The sequence below is a fragment of the Athene cunicularia genome (assembly GCF_003259725.1).
Source record: "Athene cunicularia isolate RWA chromosome 18 unlocalized genomic scaffold, athCun1 chr18_part1, whole genome shotgun sequence".
In the NCBI taxonomy this organism is placed as follows: domain Eukaryota; kingdom Metazoa; phylum Chordata; class Aves; order Strigiformes; family Strigidae; genus Athene; species Athene cunicularia.
Window position 1 is genome coordinate 7,274,753 of NW_020799123.1, and position 21,225 is coordinate 7,295,977.

General features: G+C 37.5%; 2 protein-coding genes across 14 annotated transcripts in view; one reads left to right on the top strand and one right to left on the bottom strand.

The window, feature by feature from the left end:
• The first annotated feature begins 117 nt into the window (after window positions 1-117).
• Window positions 118-7,386, top strand: LOC113486689 (nucleoside diphosphate kinase). 3 transcript variants are annotated; one of them, XR_003399631.1, is made up of 5 exons: window positions 123-317; window positions 872-973; window positions 1,586-1,698; window positions 1,802-1,887; window positions 2,091-2,204. XR_003399631.1 is itself a non-coding variant. In XM_026860826.1 (4 exons), the coding sequence occupies exons 1-3, from the start codon at window positions 189-191 to the stop codon at window positions 1,757-1,759; spliced, it is 405 nt and encodes a 134-aa protein (XP_026716627.1). In that variant the 5' UTR covers window positions 118-188; the 3' UTR covers window positions 1,760-1,762; window positions 7,376-7,386. The 3 variants fall into 3 exon arrangements, 2 of the variants coding, with proteins under 2 accessions (XP_026716627.1, XP_026716626.1); XM_026860826.1 differs by lacking the exons at window positions 1,802-1,887; window positions 2,091-2,204 and adding an exon at window positions 7,376-7,386 and having other exon boundaries at window positions 118-317; window positions 1,586-1,762; XM_026860825.1 differs by lacking the exon at window positions 1,802-1,887 and having other exon boundaries at window positions 164-317; window positions 2,091-2,336.
• Window positions 2,897-21,225, bottom strand: part of MBTD1 (mbt domain containing 1) — a 39,710-nt gene continuing 21,381 nt past the window's right edge. For 6 of the 11 annotated variants that reach the window (XM_026860817.1, XM_026860821.1, XM_026860816.1 and 3 more), the window contains 5 exons: window positions 20,579-20,726; window positions 17,981-18,063; window positions 17,419-17,653; window positions 16,684-16,761; window positions 2,897-6,852 (listed from right to left, as the gene is read on the bottom strand). In XM_026860817.1, the coding sequence (XP_026716618.1) occupies window positions 6,734-6,852; window positions 16,684-16,761; window positions 17,419-17,653; window positions 17,981-18,063; window positions 20,579-20,726 (663 nt within the window). In that variant the 3' untranslated portion in view covers window positions 2,897-6,733. The remainder of the gene's footprint in view (window positions 6,853-16,683; window positions 16,762-17,418; window positions 17,654-17,980; window positions 18,064-20,578; window positions 20,727-21,225) is intronic. The other 5 variants (XR_003399630.1, XR_003399628.1, XR_003399629.1 and 2 more) reach the window with 5 other exon arrangements.

A 21,225-nucleotide genomic window follows, 5' to 3' on the forward strand; every position in this document is an offset into this window, starting at 1 on the left:
ACCCGCACTTGTGAAAACGTGTATACAGTGAGTGATTTATCAAATCGGTGCAGATCATGGGTTAATGACCTTCAGACGTAGCTGCTTTAATTATGACAATAGCTGGTATTACACAAAATACAGGGCTGTGATTGCTCCGACCTGCTGGTCCTGGACTAACAACTCTTATTCCCTTCCTGCTTAGGACGATGGCTTCTATCTCTGAGCGCACGTTCATCGCCATCAAGCCTGATGGAGTCCAGCGGGGACTGGTTGGAGAAATCATCAAGCGGTTCGAGCAGAAGGGCTTCCGCCTCGTCGCCATGAAGTTCGTGCACGTAAGTCTCCGCGCCCGGGGAAGCGCCGCCGGCCCCGGCCGGGACGCGTGTCCCCCCCGGAGGGTGGAGGTGGTGCATCCGCCCGCGGCGGCCTGCCCGGCCCGGAACGGGCAGGTGATGCCGAATCGGCCCGACAGCAGCACCTACAGGATCACACTTGGATTTCCGCCAAGCACAAACGTTTCATTTCTCCCCTCTTCCATTTTCTGGGAGGGTTTAATGCCGCCTAGAGTGCGGTGAGCATGCCCGAGTGCTGAAATGACCTTGGGTGAAACGTTCTATCGGGTAACGGCAGCCAGACAGCTCCCTGCCGAGTATTGCTGCAACGGAAAAAATAACATTGACAACTCTCAACACTGACACCCCATAAAGGAGTGTCGTGTTCTCCTTTATTTTTACATTTGGAACTTTTGTTGAAACCCATCGTAGCATTGCAGCAGCAGTTGATAATGAGTGGTGGCTCCAGTCGCTAAGGTGTAGTCTTGCAGTACTAACACCCTTTGTACTGCAGTATTTTGGAAGTGATGTTTAATGTTACATCTGTCCTTTTAAAGGCCTCTGAAGACCTTCTCAAACAACATTACATTGATCTCAAAGACCGACCATTCTACCCTGGTTTGGTTAAATACATGAACTCTGGACCTATTGTGGCCATGGTAAGTGGCTTGATTTTACTTAAAGACTTAGATTTTTAATGTATTTTTCGTAAATTATTTTTAAATATTCAGATACACTTTTTCAAACTACCCAGTTCTGACCAAAATTAACCAAACCAAAATTAAGACAATCCAGTAAGATACTGTTTATTAAAAAGAAGAAAAATGTGTATGTATAAAATGCATATTCAAGTGCTTAGCATGGATTAAGCAAAACTCCTGACAACCAGTCTTTTGCACCAAATAATCTTTTGTTTTGGGCAATAAAGGGTCAGGGCTGCCCCACAGAAACCCATGTCGGTCATTCTTTGTTGTACTCACCCCCAAACTGTGTAACTGCCCCAGTAGCATCTCCTCCTGTTCTGACTACATACATGACTGAGCATCTGCAACTCCACACAACAGAAAAGGCTGGAAGCTGGCCTTGTACCTCAGTTAACTCTGAGGCTGGTAAAGTACCTCCTTTACTGGAGTGACAACGTTTATAGTCCTTTTTATAATTATTTTTAGTTCATATGTTTTCTCCCTAGTCATCTTTACAGGCCTAAGAAATTATTTAGGCTAGATGAATGTATAAGGATGGATTAACAGGATTTGTCTTTTTTCCTTAAGGTATGGGAAGGACTCAATGTGGTTAAAACTGGGAGAGTAATGCTAGGTGAAACAAACCCTGCAGACTCAAAGCCTGGTACCATCCGTGGTGACTTCTGCATTCAAGTAGGAAGGTTTGTGCTCAGTTTGTTTCAGATCGATTTTAAAAGCACTATGGGTGTTGTAGATTGGTAGATTGTTGGTAGATATCCTAGTCTGATGGTATTTTATTTGCAGGTCACAATCCATAACCGCTACTTAAGGAAGCGCCTTTGTACAAAACTGACTGTTTTTGGAAATACAGCTCCTCATCAGAGCTCCATGTAAGATCAGTCAGTGGCAGTTGAGTGAAGTAGCTGTAGTCACCCTGCTAGGCTCCATCAGCTCCTGCAGTGGGGGTGTTTGAATACCGTACCTCAAATAGGCTCGCAGCTCTAGATGCTTCATACAGTTTTTTCCATATGGAAAACTAGGAGGTTGCTGAAAGTGTCTTTTTATTTGGAACAACTCATGTCTCCTTCCACAGAAACATCATTCATGGCAGCGACTCCGTAGAAAGTGCGCAGAAGGAGATCAACCTGTGGTTCAAACCTGCAGAGCTCATCGACTTCAAATCTTGTGCGCATGATTGGATCTATGAGTGAAAGGAGTTTCCACGAGGAGCTGTGCCTTCTTAACATGTCATCTCATTCCAGCTATTGACCTGGGAGCAATTATCACCACGGTTATCTTGAGTCATTGTCAGCATTATCAAATAAATGGGTATGAACTACCTTGTTGTGGTGCATTCACTACTGGGTTCAGAGAGTCACAGAAGTCATTTTATTTAGTCATTCAGAATTTTCCTCTTGCAGAAGGAATAGTTTACACAACCTTCCATGTAGAAGTGTATCAGAATAAAAATTCAGTGACTTGTTCATTGCAAAGTTGCCTTGAAGGCTACTGAAATACATCACAGTTGTAAAGCCAACTTGCAGAGGCAGAGTGGAAGGGAGGCTCGAGCTCCGTCCAACAGCAGAACCCAACTACAAGAAAAACATGATACTACCTCGTGACAAAATTTCCCTCCCTACACACTATTAATACCAGTCTTAAGACTAAGTGCAAAGCTTGCTCTCTTATTAAATGCTCATCTAATGCCACCCTCTTGCATTAAAAACCTTACCTTGCGCTCAGAGGCTCTCATGCTTCATTTGTGCTCGGACAAACCTGCCCAGTTACTTAAAACACTCATGAGTACAAGTTGTGGGTATTTTTTTATTTATTCCTTCAGGAGAAGTGTTTGTGCACGCGCCAAAGGAGTGCCCTTTAAACAAAATCACTATCAGAAGATGACTTTTTATCATTTTTATTTTGTGTAAAAAAGGCAAATTTAGTGAATTATTTTCATCTTGTACACAAAGTTATAATTTTAATGCTTTTCACATCCATGCTGAAAATCTGCAGTCTCGTAAAAATGAAAGTAACATTAATTTCTCCAAAAGCATTCTTTTTCACTTATGTACATTGCATGAGAAAGCTTTAAATACTCCCTCATGGACCACACAAATTACCAAGAAAATAAAAGATTAAATTTGTACAGATATTGATCTATATATCAAATACATACAGAAATGATGTAAAAACCCTTTAATCTTGATTCCCGCCCCAACATTTTCCCAGGGGCCAAAGCTGATGCCTTTTTTGTATAAATGGCTGTGGCTTTTGTTTTAAATATGAAAATTAAAAGGAAGAAAAATTCAGTTTAAATCACAGTTTTTTAAAATCCCTTCCCAATAAAGGATTGTTACCAAATATATTAGCACCATCGTACAAATATTGACAGGAGAGGGTATTCACATCACATAAAACAACAATTAAAAAAACAAACAAACACTGAAACCCGTGTTAGTATCCGTAGAACAAGGAATTGATAACTGCTTTAGCTTTCCTCAGATGCAGCAAGGAAAAGGTTAAAGAGTTGTATCTAAAATAAAAACCAAAGATCAGCAGAAAGATTTTGAGCACTAGAAGAAGGGTAGCTGCAGAGTAAGGTATATAACTTGCGCTACCTTATGGTTATAAAAACCTGCCATGCCAAATACTGAAATTATTTTGACCCCATTGAAGATTTCAGATGTCCAACACTTTGCTGCTCTTTTAGCCAAGTAACATGGCTTAAAGTGAAAATAAAAATTTCTAGAGCCATGTTACTAACATTTTTTTTTTCTTTACAATTTACAAATACAGTGAAGCCTATACTATGGATACCACAGCCAACTGGTAGCCCACTCTTCAAAGAGACCACTCCAGATAACTTAGAAATTTCACTCAGGTTTTCCTTAAACCTCTCCTAAGCAAGTGGTGACTTCAATCAGCTTCTTAGGTGGTTTGCTTAGGTCAGCTTTCACTGTACTTGACAATTACACGGTTTAGGTATATTTGAAATTCAGAAACACAAGAGAAATTTCACCCAACTCCTACTGAAGTCACATGTATATCTGAGAAAGCATGTCAACTCACATACTTTAGTGTTTAATGAATAAAATACCTATTTTAAAAGAACATGATAAAGACTGACAGACTTCAAATCCGATTCTTACATTTCTCCAACACAGGAAGTGTATTCAGCCTAAGTGCTAATTTTCCCTCTTGACATTTAACTCAGAAATCAGGTATGAGAAATCAGGTACACAGAAGCCCAAGTTTTAGTGACTTGGCAACACACCTTGCTCATTACTAGCCCAAGCTTTCACATTATGAGACACAAATTCAACAGTTTTTCTACTGAAGACAGAAGCTTCTGATGAGAGAAGAAAGCAAGATTCTGCCAACCTTGTTCCAGCTGACTGGGACAACCTGCAAGTTGTTGCATTAAAAAAAAAAATCAATAGCGATGTACTTACCAAACCAAATCGATGCTTGCAGAGCTGGATTTTACAGCAGGTTAAATTGGAAACACGGGAAAAAAAAATAATCAAGGCTCAAAGTGTCATTACAATGGTCTCTAGTCCTACTTCTCCAATCCAGGCTGTTCAAAAGAAACATCATGGGTGGGTCAGAATCTAAGAGAATGTATTTGAAGTCTACCAAGCCTGACAAAGTCCTTATTATGGCTATTTTAGAGAGCTAAAATGTCTTTACCACCTGAAATTACAGATAATCTGATAACCAGATTCTGTCAATTATAAGCTGTTGTTAAAAAGGGGTCATTATTTAAGAAATTTTACCAGTAAGGGAGAAAAGAATTCCAGACATTCCTACACTATACAGGACATTTTTTTACTTCCAGTAGTAAATACAAAACTTTACATAATTAACCCCTCTTGCATAGAATGAGGTAAACCTGTGCATATTACCAATACTATGTACCCAAAGTTAGAGCAATATTTTAGAAAATAATCAAATTGCTGGTTTTCAACTTTCTATGCACTTTTTTTTAAGCTCAAACAACAATATACAAAAATGGTCTCCTGGGGCTCTGTGGGTTGATATCCTTAAAGCATTTCTTAGGCTGTAGGAACACAGGCGTTAATGATTTTGATTAATTTTTTTTAAGCCCTAATTTATGGTCATGAGTCAAGACGATCACTGTACTGCTCTGAAGGGGACCTGCTAAGACCCAGAAGCACTTATAGAACATATGCAGTTAATTCCTGAGAGTTTAGTTAATGAACCTTACTGGTAAAAGCTAAAAAGCTCTTGATGCACATTTTTCCAGTCACAGCTCTGCAGGGCTGATTAACCATTTTACTAATCAACTCCATGAATGAGATCATTTACAAACGTACAAAGTTTAAAAATATGGAAAGATAAAATCCAAATTATTAAGAGCTTGTGCTAGAATACTCTGTATTTTACTGGTAGTCATTTTCACCCTTTTACATTACTTTTGCCTTTAAAAAAAGTCTGGACATTTAAGCAGGCGGGGCTAATGGGATACTTGAAGTGAGACACAAGGATTCCAGGCAGTAGGCAAATCCAGTTAATGAATTATATACTAGACAGTGTATGATTTATATACTGTCCTTAAGTCTCAACTTCCATATTACACTATTGCAGCAAGAAAAGAATATTGCAGGCTCTGCAGAACTGAACTCATTTTTAAAATCCACAATGTATGGCTCTTTCTAGCTCACCTGAAGCCATGTGGAACATCGGTTTTGAACGTTCACAAAAAATATTTAAGATGGTAAGGGAAACATCTAGGTGTGCCTGGGAAAAAAAAATATCAAAATACTACTCAGAAGTTCCTTCCCACTACCAAGGGAGGCCTGAGTTACTGACTAAGTTTCTTCTTTAGTCTAAATTAATGGCTAAAACTCGTCTTCCAAATGAGGGAATTTCTGAAGTTCCAGTTTGGCATAGGGCTCTGTAAACATTTGCTGAAGCATTCCAAGACTACAGACATTCATGTACAGACAAGAGCTTTATAGTCCCAATCCAATGCCCACTGCAGTCAATGGAGACAAGGCTACTGATATTAATGGGCACTGAATCAGACCCTATGGAACTTTTTTTAAAAAAATCTTATATAAAAAAAAGTATTTTAAACTAAATAAAAACATCTTGACAAGTTAAAATCTTCCTCAGGCGATGGCTCCATTGCAATTGGGGCTACTCACTGAGTAGAGCTTTACAGGACTATCTTCCACATACACTTTATGCCTCTAATTTAGGGTTTAAATGCCTTATTTTCACAATAAAAAAAACACAAAACACAGAGGCGTGACCAGTGCAGTTCACAAGAGTCTAAAAACCTCCCAACTTGTACCAAAAAGGTTCATTTATGACAGTTCATTTGTATTTGCAACTATATCTTCCTCCAACCGCTTCCCACAATCATGCTAATTAAACTTTAATCTTACCAAAAAATTAGAATTTCAGTTCTTGTTAACAATGCACAATAAATCTGAACTTGAAAATATTACAAAATTCTTTCAAAAGCTTCAAATACAACACAAAAGTGTCCATTTTTGTTTTTAATAAATTGAAAAATCTGTTTCACTAAAATAGTTTCCCCGCCCTTCCAAAAAACTCTGAACTGAGTCTAACTCATCTACAGTTAGCAAAGTGCCCCAGGTACAGTCACCTGAACTGTACCATCGAAGTGGGAACAAAATCAGTCAGTCTTGGAGAAAGGCTCTTTTCCTATCACCAATATTCTGTCCCTCACTTTTCTGAGCTGCCTTATGGTTCTTGTTTGATGTAGTAACTGGCAGATCCGTTGCTTTCCTGATCAGATGCTCCTTGAAGGAAGCTGTACTCCTCTCCGTCTAGCAACTCCTCCTTCAGCTGCAATGAAGTCACTAAAAATAAAAGATGAACATTAAAATTCAAAGTAAGCACAACTTTTCCTTGAATTCTCTTAATCTTATTAAATTGGGAGCAGACCCCAGATTTCCCATTTTCTTATATACTGCATTTTAGTGATTCTTCTGTTAACGCTCAGTATCCCACAGAAAGCAGATACTTTCCAATCATAAATTGAATCTTAAGTTATGCTCTAATATTAACATATTTGAACAAATTACATAATATATTCACTACAGGGTTTTCTCAAGAACTTAGTATTTTAAAACACTGGGTTAGGATGATAACTGAACATAGTAGGAATAGTGACTATTGCTCAGAACAACACTTATTTTACTGTTTACTCTTGTTTACTGCTGACTTCCTATTTAGTCTTTATGCAAGTAGAAATAAGATTAACTGTTGGCCATTTAAAAATCTATAATTCACGTTACTTAGCCCAGTTACTGTAAATGGTTTGTGAGACAAGACAAAACATCGACAAAGATTTCTCAATCATTAAAACTATGATCCCAGAAGTTTAATTCAAGCAAAACTTTTTTGTAGTTCTAATCTTCTCTCTTCTTTCGTAAAAAGAAAATAGAAATGAGATACAAGACATAAAAAAGATGTTATGAATAACAATGTCACAATTATTTTTCCAGTTTCATTAATGAATAATGAGTTATCAAACATGAGCACAATGAAAAGAACACTGAAAACAAAACATGTCAAATCTTTCATTAAAGGTGCAGTACCCACACTAAAGGGTTGATTATACAGAAATAAATGGTTCTCTATGACCAAATGAATGAGAAGAGTATTAAAGCTCATAGCTACTGAATACAAAGTTTATATGCATTATCAATGTATCTTGAAATGCAGAAATATGCAGTGAAAGAAAAAACCAAACTCATAACCTGTTGCCATTAGTAGCCCTGCATTAACTTACAAGCCATTTGATTAGTCTTTTATTATTTTTCTGTCATCTTCCATGTTGAAACAAACTCTTGTGCTAAATAAAAATAAAATTTGAAAATTAAGGTATTAAAAACTGTCAAAAAGTTGCAGCATAATGCAAGCTCTCCTCATTTCTTTAATAGATGCCTCCTCCCACCTACACAGCCCACAATGACTTGCTGGGTTTCCCCCCCACCAAAAATACTTTTCCCTGCATTATGCCCAACTCTGAACAAGAACCTTGATCTGTGGAGGACAAGAGAAGTGTTGTCTAAATGGTAAGATACACAATTGGTTACTTGGACACGGTGCCAATACCTTAAGCAAAGGCTACACAAAGGACAGGGGTACAAATCTGAAACCCACCAGTAACGTTCTTTTTCTTCTCTCTCCCCAGTATTTGTAGAATGCTTCTGCAGGTAAAAAGAGTAACAGCAGTCTCCGTAATTTGGCTTGCCTATGGCTAATTTGAACCAAAATCCTTCTATTTAGGTATTTAATGATACTTTGCTTCATTTGTCCCTATCATACAGCTTTTAACTACAGCTCTCCATCAGAAAAGCTTAACTACAGCGATACAACAAAAGTTACTTGAAAGAAGAATAAAAAAGCTAGTGGAACTCATCAGACCAATCATCTTGGAAGTAAAAGGGATGCAGATGCACAAAGCACTCCCTTTTTAAATAGTCTCAGTGATTTTACTGGAGACAAAGAAGGACTGTGTCTGAGGCAATGTCATTCAAAACCCCAAAACATCAACAACAGAATGAAGCAACGTAGTCCGGAATATGTGCCCAAGCAGGGTGAGTCTCTCAGAGTGGTCTTCTCCTCCGACAGGCTGGTTGTAGGCTCTTTTTAAAAGGGAAGCTGTCCAACAGCTGCATTTCAGTGCTTAACACATAAAAGATGCAAAATACTCATACACAATAAAGCAGCACTATGACTTTGCTAGAGAGCAAAACCACCTCATACCATACAAGATGAAGTAGTACTGAAACCTTCTCCTGTGCTTTTGACAGTATAAAAAGGGGGAAGAGTTGTTTAAGGAGCCTTACTGAGATCTCAGACAAGAAGCTTTAGAGCAAGCACCAGTCCCATCACTAACCCTACACTACTGCCATTCAAAGCCATACAGGCACCTCCTGTGACATACTTACACCCCAGCTACGGCTACAAAAATGTGAGCCAGCGTATGAAGCTGAGGAATATGTATGCAATTAATACTTTCCAGCTGATCTCAAATATGTTCTTAAATTATATGTTATCAGGACAACACCCTCCCCTTCCCCAAACTCAGAGGGTGTGGTCTTGCTGGTTTCAATTTAAATTTAAACACCTTTGGACAGTTACAAGGCTACATCACAAATAAAAATAATTTTGCCCTGCCTCTCCAAAATTCAGAACTTTAAAAAAAATCCCAAAAATGATCATAAAAAGCACTGGCTGTCAGAAACCAAAGAACACAAGTGTTTGTAGAAACTCAGAGAACTAATGACAAGAAAATTCAGACTGCATGTGTCTGTGCACTACATAAATGTAATTTGGGTGTAGATCTGCAGTAAGAGAAGAAAAGCTGTGCAGAAACAAACACTGCAGAAAACACTCTCCTAAGCAAGGCTTCTCATCTGCATCAGACTCTGTTACAAGACAGGCATGTACGCACAAGTAGCAACTGAAGTAAAAATAAAGGAGTTCTTGAGAAGTGTTGAGAGGTGTGCAGAATGTGTCAAGATTTGTCCTCAGGGTCTGAAGGCAGCAAGGAGGTTACCATGTCCCATTCTGTTAATGGATAACACAGGGACAACAGAAGCTGTTCCGGATGTATTCAGTCACTGACAAGTGCCACTATGGGAGTGTAAATCAAGCAAACTCAAAGCTAAGTCTATCAACCTGGCAACTGTCCTGCAGGGAGAGCCTAATCCAGTTTGCCTGACAGATCAGGCAACAGATTTGTATGAAATAATTTGTTTACCTGCCACATTATATTGCCGTATGTATTAGAAAAAAGAGAAAAAAACCCCTACTAGATCCTTGCAGTTGACTTTATAATTGAAGATTGATTACATTACCTAAACTATCGTTAAATAAACTCAAAATTTTAATCTTGCTCAATATTACTGATAAATTTTTAGGAGGTTTTCTCTGCTCAGTCATACAATTATACTGTCCATACTTAAACCAAACCCAGGTTTTACAGCAGAAATAGGGAAAAGATCAAACTCTAAAAGGATGAACTCTTTTGAAAGATATTTTCTATGTTAGTAACCCACAAAATTTCAAATGATGCTTACATTCTGAAGATCTTTTCCCAGGTAACTGTCTTTTTTCTGACACAAAGGCAAAGATCACTCATTATTTACTGTGTACTGTTACCTTCTCTGCAAAAGATAATCCATGCTGACTTCTTGCTTACATCAAATATTCCCAAATCCACATTATCATTCAGTTTCAGAGTGCAGTTTTTGTATTTTAAAACCCTGCAGAGCTCCTCTGTGCCTTTGTGCTTTGGTAACCTACAACACAGCCTCCTGTGAAGTTTTAAAACAGCTGCAATCCCTTTCTATGATTAATTCAGTGAGGTGGCATGTCAGTGAGAATGAAAAGCTCTCTAACAGAAGAAAATAAAGCCAACCAAAATTTAAAGAAGAAAAAAAGAAAAAGGAAAAAAGAGATTTGATGCGTCAGCACATTACATGCTTAGTTCCCCACCCTGTCCATCATTTCCCTCTGCCGTAATGGAGACTGATGTGGCTAGTTACCTGTTTTGAGGCTGGGACTGAACTCTTGGCTAGTCCTGGGAGGCTGGAAGGCCTCCGGGGCTGTCTGTGCTGGAAGGGTTCGATATGGTGGAGGAGTCAACTCGTCATCACCAGAGAAGCTCCTCCGCACCTCACCTGTCATGGGTGGGCTGGACAAACTGACAGGTTTCTTCCCAACTGGTATCTTCCTCTCTAAACATCAAGTCAAACTAAAATAAACGCTTGGGTTAAAGTGCATTAGTTAACTCAGACTGTTCACTGAGAAATGGCTCTGCTTCATATTCACTGATTCTGAAAAACAAAGGCCTGTACAATGGCACCATTCAGTTATTATTGGGAATATTGCTCACCACATCCACACTTCACATACTGAATTCTAGAGGCTGGCTGGTAGGACTTCAAGTGCATTGCTTAAAAACATGATCCACTTATTTCATACTCTATCAAGAAATCGAAATACTGTAAATTGCTTCTGCTGCAGCTACACTGCACAGTCAATACAGAATCCTCTGGCTGGACACCCAAGACACAGGGGCTCAGTTTGAAATGGCAGCTGTGTGTGCCTAAGAGATAGAAAGGATGGTTCTGGGGACATAATCCAGTCCAGACGAACTTTAACACTTCCAAAAACCTAGTTTAAAAATACATACTCTTAAGTACTTTAGAATGGTCTTCCCATTTTTACATGGTCTTACAAACATCAACGAACATTTCGGTGTTTAGAAAAAATATCTGCTAAAATGCCTTCAAATTATTAAACACTGCATTCCTGAAAAAACGTTATGAAAACATTTCCGACGCAAATTATATGTTCCTCCTTTACCACTACGATGCTCCGATTCTGTGCCCAAGGTAACTCCTCTACAGTATCAGGGATGCAAGCACTATAATACATCATCTCCACTGCTTTCAACTGTATCGAAACCATGGTTGCTAAGCCTTAGGTATCCTCGGCGCTGTCAGATAAAGACAACATGACAAACAAAAGCCTAGCCCTGAAGAGAAAAGGTAACTCGATTATGTGTATGCTAAAGCTATCATCGTTTTTAAACATTCTTCTTGCAAGACAGCTTCAGGATGAGCCTTTTAGAGAGAGAACACTAAAATTAGGTAGAATGTTGTCTACAGAATCTACCTTTTAAAATGTTGAGGTCAAATTATTGTTTCAATAACCTTATTCCAATATATATATATACCTACCTAACCTGATATACCTGATAATATGAGCAGATGCTACGTACTACATTATTAATTAACTGACTAGGGAAACTACTAAGTTACCCTTCAAGCATTCACCTGCACAGCCTTCTGACCAGGAGGCACATATAGTACAAAATCCTACCCACCTGAAATAAACACTAGTTGGAAACAAAACTGGAAGTGATTCCCAAAAGCATGCACAAAACCTACACTTGAAATTAGAAATCAACAAGTAACACAGTAACTATCCAGCAAACAGAACCTACATGCAACCTGATCTTCCTTTCTTTGGATTAAAAACCAAGCAGCAATGACAGACATGGTGCGGGCTGAGAACACAGTGACCATGCAGAAGGCCTAAGGCATAATTCAAACAGACCACCTGATATTTTGCATCCACAAAGAACATGTTACAGTTATAAAACAGTCTAATTAAAAAGGGAAAAGCTAAAAAGGGTAAAATAAGCACATCTTTACAATCCGAATGCTACTGAACGGGCTCACTGTCAACATGACAAACTGCTTGTATAGCAACATAATAAATCTAAAAAAAAAATAAATCCAGCTTTATTGAAGGCTAGGCCAGCTAGGATGCTAGTTAAATAAGATGACTGTCCAGAAGGGAGTAGCAATTAAAATAGACTAAAGACACTGGTACATTTTAAATAAAATTATTTCATTTCGGTAATCACATCAAAACTAAGTGTTTGGGCATTCCAAACAGCTGACAAAAATTATGCTTAAAAAGTCATAGGAGCGTCTGTACTATGATCAGCCTCTCCATAAGAGGGGTAAGAACCTGACATTTAATTTTTCTATCCTTATTATTAAATGTGTGCACGTTAACTACTTCTAAATCACAATGACATAGGGAAAAATTAACATTATGTTGCCCAACAGATTTCAAAGAAAGGAATAGAAAGAGCACAGCTGTATTCTCAAAATTACTTTTTTCAATGCATTAAGAAATTCTCCTAAGATCTCTTAAAATCTTCTCTTGTAGTCCTTTGTTGTTGAGAAGTAAAACATGATGACTGGATGCAATGCTTGTTAAGTTGTTCCCATCAGTGTGGAGAGTTAATTCCACTGGTTATACTAGTTTCTGTAGTGGCTACAGCAGAGCAACAGGAGGCTGACTTCCTTCTCTTTTGCCGTGATCCCATTATGGCAGAGTTTGCTATATAGTCAGTTCTAATTCTCACTGAGTACATGCTACTCACTCCTCAATGGACTCAGTAAAGAGGTAAAATACTGCATCAAAAATCTGCATCATTATACACAGCAGAATGACAAAGCTTTTCTGGAGTGTGTTGTGAGTACTTATGAGAAAAACATGCAGAAGTAACACCTCTCTGCTAAAAATAATCTAGTTAAGACACATACAGTGTTTCCTGTTAATCAGCTGTGGTTAGTTTACCATGAAAGAATTACTACTGTATTATACAGTTTTATCTGGAAATGGATTTCAGTCATAAGAGATTTATTTTTAATTTGAAGTGCTGAACAATAAAAGGCTTCAAAAAACATTATCTTAGTGTTATTTCCTGTGACTCAGCACTTCTGTTGCCATAACCTACTAAGAATAAACATGTAGGAAGCAGTCAACTATAAATTTTTATAACCTTGCTCTCTCATCTCCTTTTCATGATTAAGTACATTTCTTAATATTGAGTGAACAGTCCAGAAAAGGAACCCATCAGAAGTTCTTTCTTGCTTCCACAGCCCACATTTACTTCAGGTTAGTGAGAAATGAAGAACAAATTCCACTAGAATAAATCTCCTCCCTATGGGGCTAGATAAGGGGAATTTCCTTCCAGTGTTTGTGTCACAATTACCGTAGAAGAGGCATCAAGAAACTTTTACAGAGGTATTAAGTGGAAGGAGAGGGATGAGGTAAGGAGCAGGATGGTCCAGCATAGCCTTGCTACACAAAATCTGCTCAGACAGTCCAGAATTGTCCAAAACCAGGTCCTACACAAAGGTGATTAATGATATAGCCATCTTTGCCTAGCTTAAGGCAACAGCACTCACAACCTTCTCTATATATTCTCAAATCAGCAGTTTTTCTGCATTTGAATTTGATCTAAAAAAATACTGTTGCAAGATTCTGAGCAGGATCTGGATTTTACTGTTTATTTCCTCAAAGAGCAGAAAGGAGAAAGAGCACAATGTTTGAGGCACTTAAGTTGTAAGAACCTCCCAGACACCTGCTTTATCTGCGGCACTCACTGGTCAACTTCTTTTTATGTCCTAAGATCAAAATAACAGAAGTTGCTTCCTGCAATGACTCATGAAGAAGGTTCAAATCTGTCTTAACAGATCCATTCACAAACTTACTGGGAAGACAATGGGTTTTAATTCCTCGTGTTAGTTCTACATAACTGTAGCACAACTCTTCTTCACATTTAGGTCATTTTTTCTACTGCAGGGAAAGCCCCAGATAAAAACAAAGTTTTAATCTCATTTGACACAACTCTCAAATTCCCTGCAGGAAGCTTGTGTAGACCTAACTCAGAATTCAACTTCAGGTCCTACTCAGAATGGAGATCCCTTTTTTCCTCTTCCAGGTTAATGAGCCCTTTCCTGATAGCTAGATGTGTGATAAAACGTAAGTCAGTGGATGCATCTTAATTCAATACAAGAAACTACTGTTCAAAGATAGAAAGACCTGAAATAAGGGAAACCCATGACAGGTTTGTTTTGGGGATTTTTAGCTCACAGAAACCTGCCTGAATTTTCCACCTCTCCCATCACCTCAAGATTAGCTGATTAACTCGATGAAAAAAAAATTGGTAACTCTTCTGGTTGAAATTGAATTACTTCAAAATAGATCAGTATCCATCTGTAGACCCCCGCTCTAGGTTTTATGCAAGAGTTTCCTTAGGGGCAGTTAGTTCATGTTGTACAATTCAAACTAGCAATCAGTCCATCTAATCAGACTTTACATGAGCATCAGGCTCTTCTAGAATTCTTTCCCCTCACCATGTTTAAAGCTCCATTTTTATGCAATCTTTCACCTTGCCAATGCTTTCCTCCCATACCTATTCCTTTATCTAGGACCAGTGGCCAAAGGCACAAGACAGTCCTTAGAAATCCACATTGCTTTTTGGAAGTCTCTGATCATAGTACTGGCAGCAATATTGACGCCATCAAAATGATTGATGCTTTGTAAGATAAGGCTGTCCAGATATTAAAGATCACAAAGCTTTACCATCAGGAAATACATTTCACTGAGACCATCTGCAAAGCAGCTACTCCTCACATCTGCAGAACAGCATAGCTTGGATTTCAACAGCCTCTATTTCAAAGTGAGTTTTTGAGGGATGGGGGAAAACCATTGTCTTATCTTTCAGGGAAACAAGTCTAAGTCAGTCAAGATGATACAGATTCTAATGGTTAGAAAGGCCTAATGATCTCTCTTAGAAGAGTATTTCACATAATAAAATTTCTAATGTCACATTAAGGACTATCAAAGACTATTATTAGTCAAGTTTGCTGATCTGAAGGTAATATAACTTCGAACATCAATAAAATTGTCTGCTAGTATGTCCTAGTAGAAAATATCTTGACAAAAGAAGCAGGGTCAATTTAAGATGACAGAAAACAGACCCTTTTCTGGAGCTGATCTGCCCATATGTCTGCAGTATAAAATACTGCACCTTTCCAAATCTCCTGTTTCCAAGAAAACACCAAGAGAATGAGTCAGCATAGTGATTTGATGCTCCAAATTTAAAAGACATAGTTAGGCTGTCTAGAACTCAATAATCTACCTCTATCAACACAAACTATTCACTCTTATGTGGCAGAAAAAACCTCCCTCCCCAGCTGCAATTGATTATTTTTAAAAAAAGATCCTGTCAAATCTTGAGTTAAACATCCTTACAAACTGTGTAGCACTTAACAAGACTATAGGCTTTCTCTATGTTCTTATTTACCATGTCACTGCTTGCACATACATTTCTTGTACCATGGCTGTCATGTTGCTGCTGCTCTTGACTCAAGAGGTAGCCTTTCAAAACTGTCAAATTATTAGAAAAATGGCTTGAGAATCTTTGGAATAAAACTGCCATATGAAACTACAATATTGCTTAGAGAATACAGATGGATCTGATTTCCAGAGAAGAGTGATGGGAGAAGGCACAAGGTTCTCTTACAATTGGCTGCCTCTACTCCATTTTATTCATACAAAACAGATTTTCAGTTTAAACCAGTCATGGAAATAAAAATATGGAGGAATGCAAACTTTGCAACTGTGCAGATTCAAACTGGTAGTGAATTTTGAAGATAACTTGATCCAGAGGGAAACAATTATTGTGGAAAGGACCCGAATACTTCAGATTCTTAAAAACATCACTACTGTGTTTTATTGTGACAGGAATAGTCACACACAGCAGTGCTATTTATAGTTCCAGAAAATAATCACATAGAAGTTTTACACAGAGCTTCCCAGATGTGTCATCTTAAAAACTGGCAAATAAGTCACTTTTTTGTTTTAAAAAACAACCAGCTAGATGGTAATTTAAGTTTTCTACATCTCATTCTTTCTGATCCAAGTAACTTGTTTCTTATTCCTACACTCACGTTACAAAGAGCAGAATTAAAAGTGTTAATTGGTACCTGAGTACTTTTTAAGGCAGTATACCTACATAGTCAATGTATTATTTAACTAAAATGATGTCTGAATACCAAAAATATTGTAACAGTTGTCCACCTACAGTTCATATAGATTATTAGCAGCAATATCAACCCTGTTTCAAGTTATAAAAAAATAGTTATTCTCAATGGAAAAAGTTCCTTTTATGGCATACTGCACCTTTAAACATAATTATCTGTTTACACACAAACATTTCCAAATAGAATAGGGACTTAGGGAGAGAACACAAACTTATTAAACAATGGGAAAAGTGCAAACACTACTTTGTCACCCACTTTTCTTATGTCCTTTGTACTGTTGCGATTTAGCTTTTTTCTTCTGTTTTGATGAACTTGACTGGCTATCTCTTGATGCTGCAAAAAATTAAGAATTCAAAATTAAAGGTTACTATTTTGAAAAAACACTTCAGAATGTGTCAAAGCTGCTACACAGTTACAGAATTTCTCCTTGATGACTAAACAGAGGCAAAATACCTTTATTGTGGGAAAAGCCTCCTATTAAACTACTAACAGTAACTACTATTACATTGCTATTAAAAACCTAACAGTTCTCAAAACACAGTTATTAATTATTATCATATGAATTGACCTGACAGATCTTGATGCACTAAATAAAATACAGCCTTCTCACATAAGTACTTCTGCACATGAATGTCTACGCACATTTCATGTTCCTTCAAATTTGACATATAAATCATACATATTTGCAACCCTAAAGTAATACAAATTTTCAGTGATATTATCTAGAACTGACAAGTGACAGGCTTTTTCCCTGGATCAAATAAGCATCTTCTGGCCATTAAAAAAATACTAAGTAGCCACAGAAGTACCCAGAAGTACTTTCAAGGTGGAAGAGTTTAGAACCGTGTACTTCTACACATTAGCAAGAATTTGTTCTATTTTTGTTATGCCTGGTGACTTAACTTGAAGAGGATGAAGTCAGGAAAATCATCAGCCATGAACAAGGACCCATAAGCATTTATGTTACATTATTGAAAAGACAGAACTTACATTGTGGCGCTGGAGGCTGTAGTTGATATCCAGTTAGCTGACACCATCCCACGGGATAGAGGTCTGGGGACTCGCAATCCACCCACTGATCATATTCATCTTCCCACCCATCAAAGTGTATCCTCAAAAGACGGTGGATAATGCGAGTTACTGTGGCCACACATACCAGTCGAGGTTCCATCAGATCAACAGCCTCCAGTTTCATTCCAACATGAAACCCATGGTTTGGAACTTCCTGGAAAAGCAAATGCAAACAAGGCAAACATCATAAAACAAACATGTTAATTAAGATGGTTTAAGCACAGCGTCGGAACGAGTATTTCAGTCACCTTAATGTAGGAAAACACCAAGTATCATTTATGAAGGTTCATGTACCACTGTATTTAACACTTCAGAAATATTCAAGCTTAATATACTCGAAGGGTTCTTGTTTCTAAATCTGTCTTCTTAGTTTTTCGAAACGGTATTTAATGAAATCAATCCCATGGACTATCCAGACAGAAATAAAAAAAAAACCCCACAACTAATTACAGTTTAAATATACACGTATAATGTTTATTACCTTATTGAAGAGCTTTACAGGTGCTGCTATTGAGTCAGTTTCCCTGAGGTAGTCAAACCATTTAAAAGGAAGTTTTGCATAACCTGTGAATTTTAAACAACATTTTCATACATCAACTGCAAACTTCATGCGTAAGAACAACAGCAAAAATAGTATATTGGCACTGTGTTATGGCTAAAAAGACAACAAAGAAGCAAAATATTAACATCAGAAACTTTCACTCTCTGAGCTTTGGTCTAAGGGACAAGACAGTCACCCGGACATTGCCCATTTGCAACAAACAAGATGAATGAACCTCTGGATAATATAGAAAGTGTATTTAACATTAAGATTAATCATTCATACTTGAAGCTTTCTGTCCACGTAGATCCTTGATCTCTACAAAGCCCCACACAAATGACCCAGAACAGATCATGTAATTAAGCACATCCAGTGTCTTTCCTGTGGGGAAAGAGCTCCACTATCGAAACACCTGAATTGCTAGGAAGAGAGTGGTAAGAACGGATATTTTAAAACTTAAATAAGGCTAGAAATAATAGTAATATTGAAAATTACAGAACTTCTTTTCCCTAATTTTAAAAACTATTATTGAGGGAAGAAAATCTCTCAAATGTATTTAGCTTTTGTTTATTTACTGAATACACATAAAACATGCAGGACTGGAAGATTTCTCTGTAGTACTATGCAGTGTTGGACGTATTATAAAGATTGCAGCGTAGTGGGCATGGCATGGGGAGCTACAGGATACAGCTGTGTCTCATCTAGATGGGGGTTAGAGAGCTCCCACTGACCACAGCTCAGCACTGCAGGGCCAGGACTCCTCAGACAGGTAACATTCACAGCCCAAAATGCAACCCCTTATTGAAAGCGTCTAAGCATCCTCATCTTCTACTGATTTCCGCAAGACATGAAGATGTTCAAAAGGAACGAGCTCATAAATGTGAAGTCCAATGATTTCTCAGCCATTTAGTTACCCACATTGCTAAACGTACTTTGGAAAAGCGTGTGCACGTTAGGTATGCAATATCTGCAGGAACAGAGGTAGCTGGATAGCTCACGATTCATAAGGGTAATAACATATCAGTTTTGCATATTATGCTTTTCTTCTTAATGCATGGATCCTCTGGCTAGACCAATATATGTGTAGGCAAGTCCTTCAATTAACTTCTCACTACGCACACCCTACAGACATGTGCACATAGTTCTTGTTAAGAGTAGTCAGAATTAAGAAATTGTCTATTTTCAAGCCCACAATTTGGAAAGCAAAATACACCTCTCAAGAGCTAAGAAGCTTTGATCACTCTGATCCTATTAAATATGTTAATACACATTATGTTCTGTATTTTACTCCTGTTAATTCCTCTCAAATTACTTTTAGATTATTGCATGTGTGATCTGTAATTGCCTCTCAGTGGATGATACAGGACTGTTATAGAAAACTGCAATAAAAGGGAAAATATACACGTAGATTAAGAATAAGGTTTCCACGATACAACACACAGAGAAGTGTAATATATGTGTTAACAACAAAACTCACATACTTTGTGTAAGTAGTGTGTGAAGCGTAAAGAGGAAAAGCCTCATCACAGAAGGGAGTTTTTTCCCTATTCTGTATCATCAATGTATTTATTTCTAAATTGATTGATATATATTGATATGCATGTTTTCTCCTCCCACAAAAATTCTATTGCAAGACACTCATGCACCACACTTCTGAGGGGTGATTATGCCCATGAATTTCTAGGCAATAAATTCACTAAATGAGGTGACTGAAAAATAATAGTAAATCTGTCCAACTGCTCTTTCCACATACTCAAAAATTAGATTCATTAGTGTGCAAAAATGAAAATGATGTGAAATTATGTTCTTCGTGTTGCATTACACTGTCTTTGTAGTTATTACCTAGAGAAATAATTCCATAAACGCAAGTAGAAGCCTGCAAGAATGAGAATGGAGAAAACAATCCATAGAAAACCATTATTATCTGCTGTTACACAGCTAGTTACAACCCTCTTTATAAATTGCTAGACCAAGACGATAAAATGGGAAAATGAAGGCAACACAATCTTCTGGAGGCGTATGTGCTAGCAGACAGGCAGCATTTTCTTGCAGAAGGGATTATGCAGCATCCAGCTTGGCTACTTCCTCGAAGCTCAAGTTTGTGCATATTCTTCAAAAAATTAATTTCTATTGTTGTGAACTAGCCTAAGTCTGAGATTCTTTATAATGTTCATTAATTCTTTTGGTGGCCAGGACTTCCCACGCAATAACATATTTTGAACAGCCCTTTTAGTGACTAGCATATTGCCCATTCGCTTAATGGATATACTATTCAGGTAGTGGCTATCCTCAATTTCTAACAGCAAAAGCAAATTATTTTAGCCAGAGAATCAATCAGGTGTTCAATTCGACTTCTAAATTAGAAGTTTGTTATCCAGTTTTAAATTACTTTGAAATTATACTGTTTTCATTCAGACTTGAGAAAGTCCTAAAAAGTGACATGAATTTTGTAGACTGAGTTAAGGAACAAAGCATATGGCACATACAATATCACTGAAAAATATTCAAAATAAAATGTGGTCAGAATGCTATATGTACCTCTGGGTGGAGTTAGTTCAATCATGTTAATTTCACAGAAACCAACAGGGAAAATAGAAGGGGAAGTGGCATGGTAACAAAACCAATCAGACCCATCTGCTGCTTCTGAGCCATCAATCCCAATCATAAGATAGCCATCTGCTAAAACCTTTGTAAAGAAAAACAAAATTTTGCATTAAATACCTTTATCTGTGTGATAAGGCTAGAAAGAAAGCATGCCATGTTTCAAAAGAGTGAAAAGTAATAATAATGGAAGCATACTTAGAAGGACATTCAATTATAATAAAACAAAAAAAACCCAAATCATACCTGTCTCCAAGATTGCGTGTACTATTGTCAAATGTACCTTTGTTAACTGCAAAGTTACGAGATGAACATTTCCTTTTTCTGATCTCTAGCTTATTTTTCTTATGAACATCACTTCTACTTGTAAAGCTTTAAAATTCAGTCTACTCTTTAGTTGGCAAAGATATTCTGCACACCATTAATAAAAAAGGACAAAATCATAACCACACTCCTCTGTGGTAAGGTTATGCAATTCTGCTAAGTTACTTTTTACATTTTCTTCCTCTTTTAAAACATATTTCACATAGATGGGCTCCCTTTCAATCAAGCTAGAGAAGAAGTACATCCTTAAAATATCTTCA

Excerpts from the sequence above, each read along its gene's own strand:
- LOC113486689 (XM_026860825.1), top strand. The coding sequence starts at position 189 with ATGGCTTCTATCTCTGAGCGCACGTTCATCGCCATCAAGCCTGATGGA. Across the intron at positions 318-871 it reads TCGCCATGAAGTTCGTGCAC|GCCTCTGAAGACCTTCTCAA; the intron begins GTAAGTCTCCGC and ends GTCCTTTTAAAG. Across the intron at positions 974-1,585 it reads CTGGACCTATTGTGGCCATG|GTATGGGAAGGACTCAATGT; the intron begins GTAAGTGGCTTG and ends TTTTTCCTTAAG.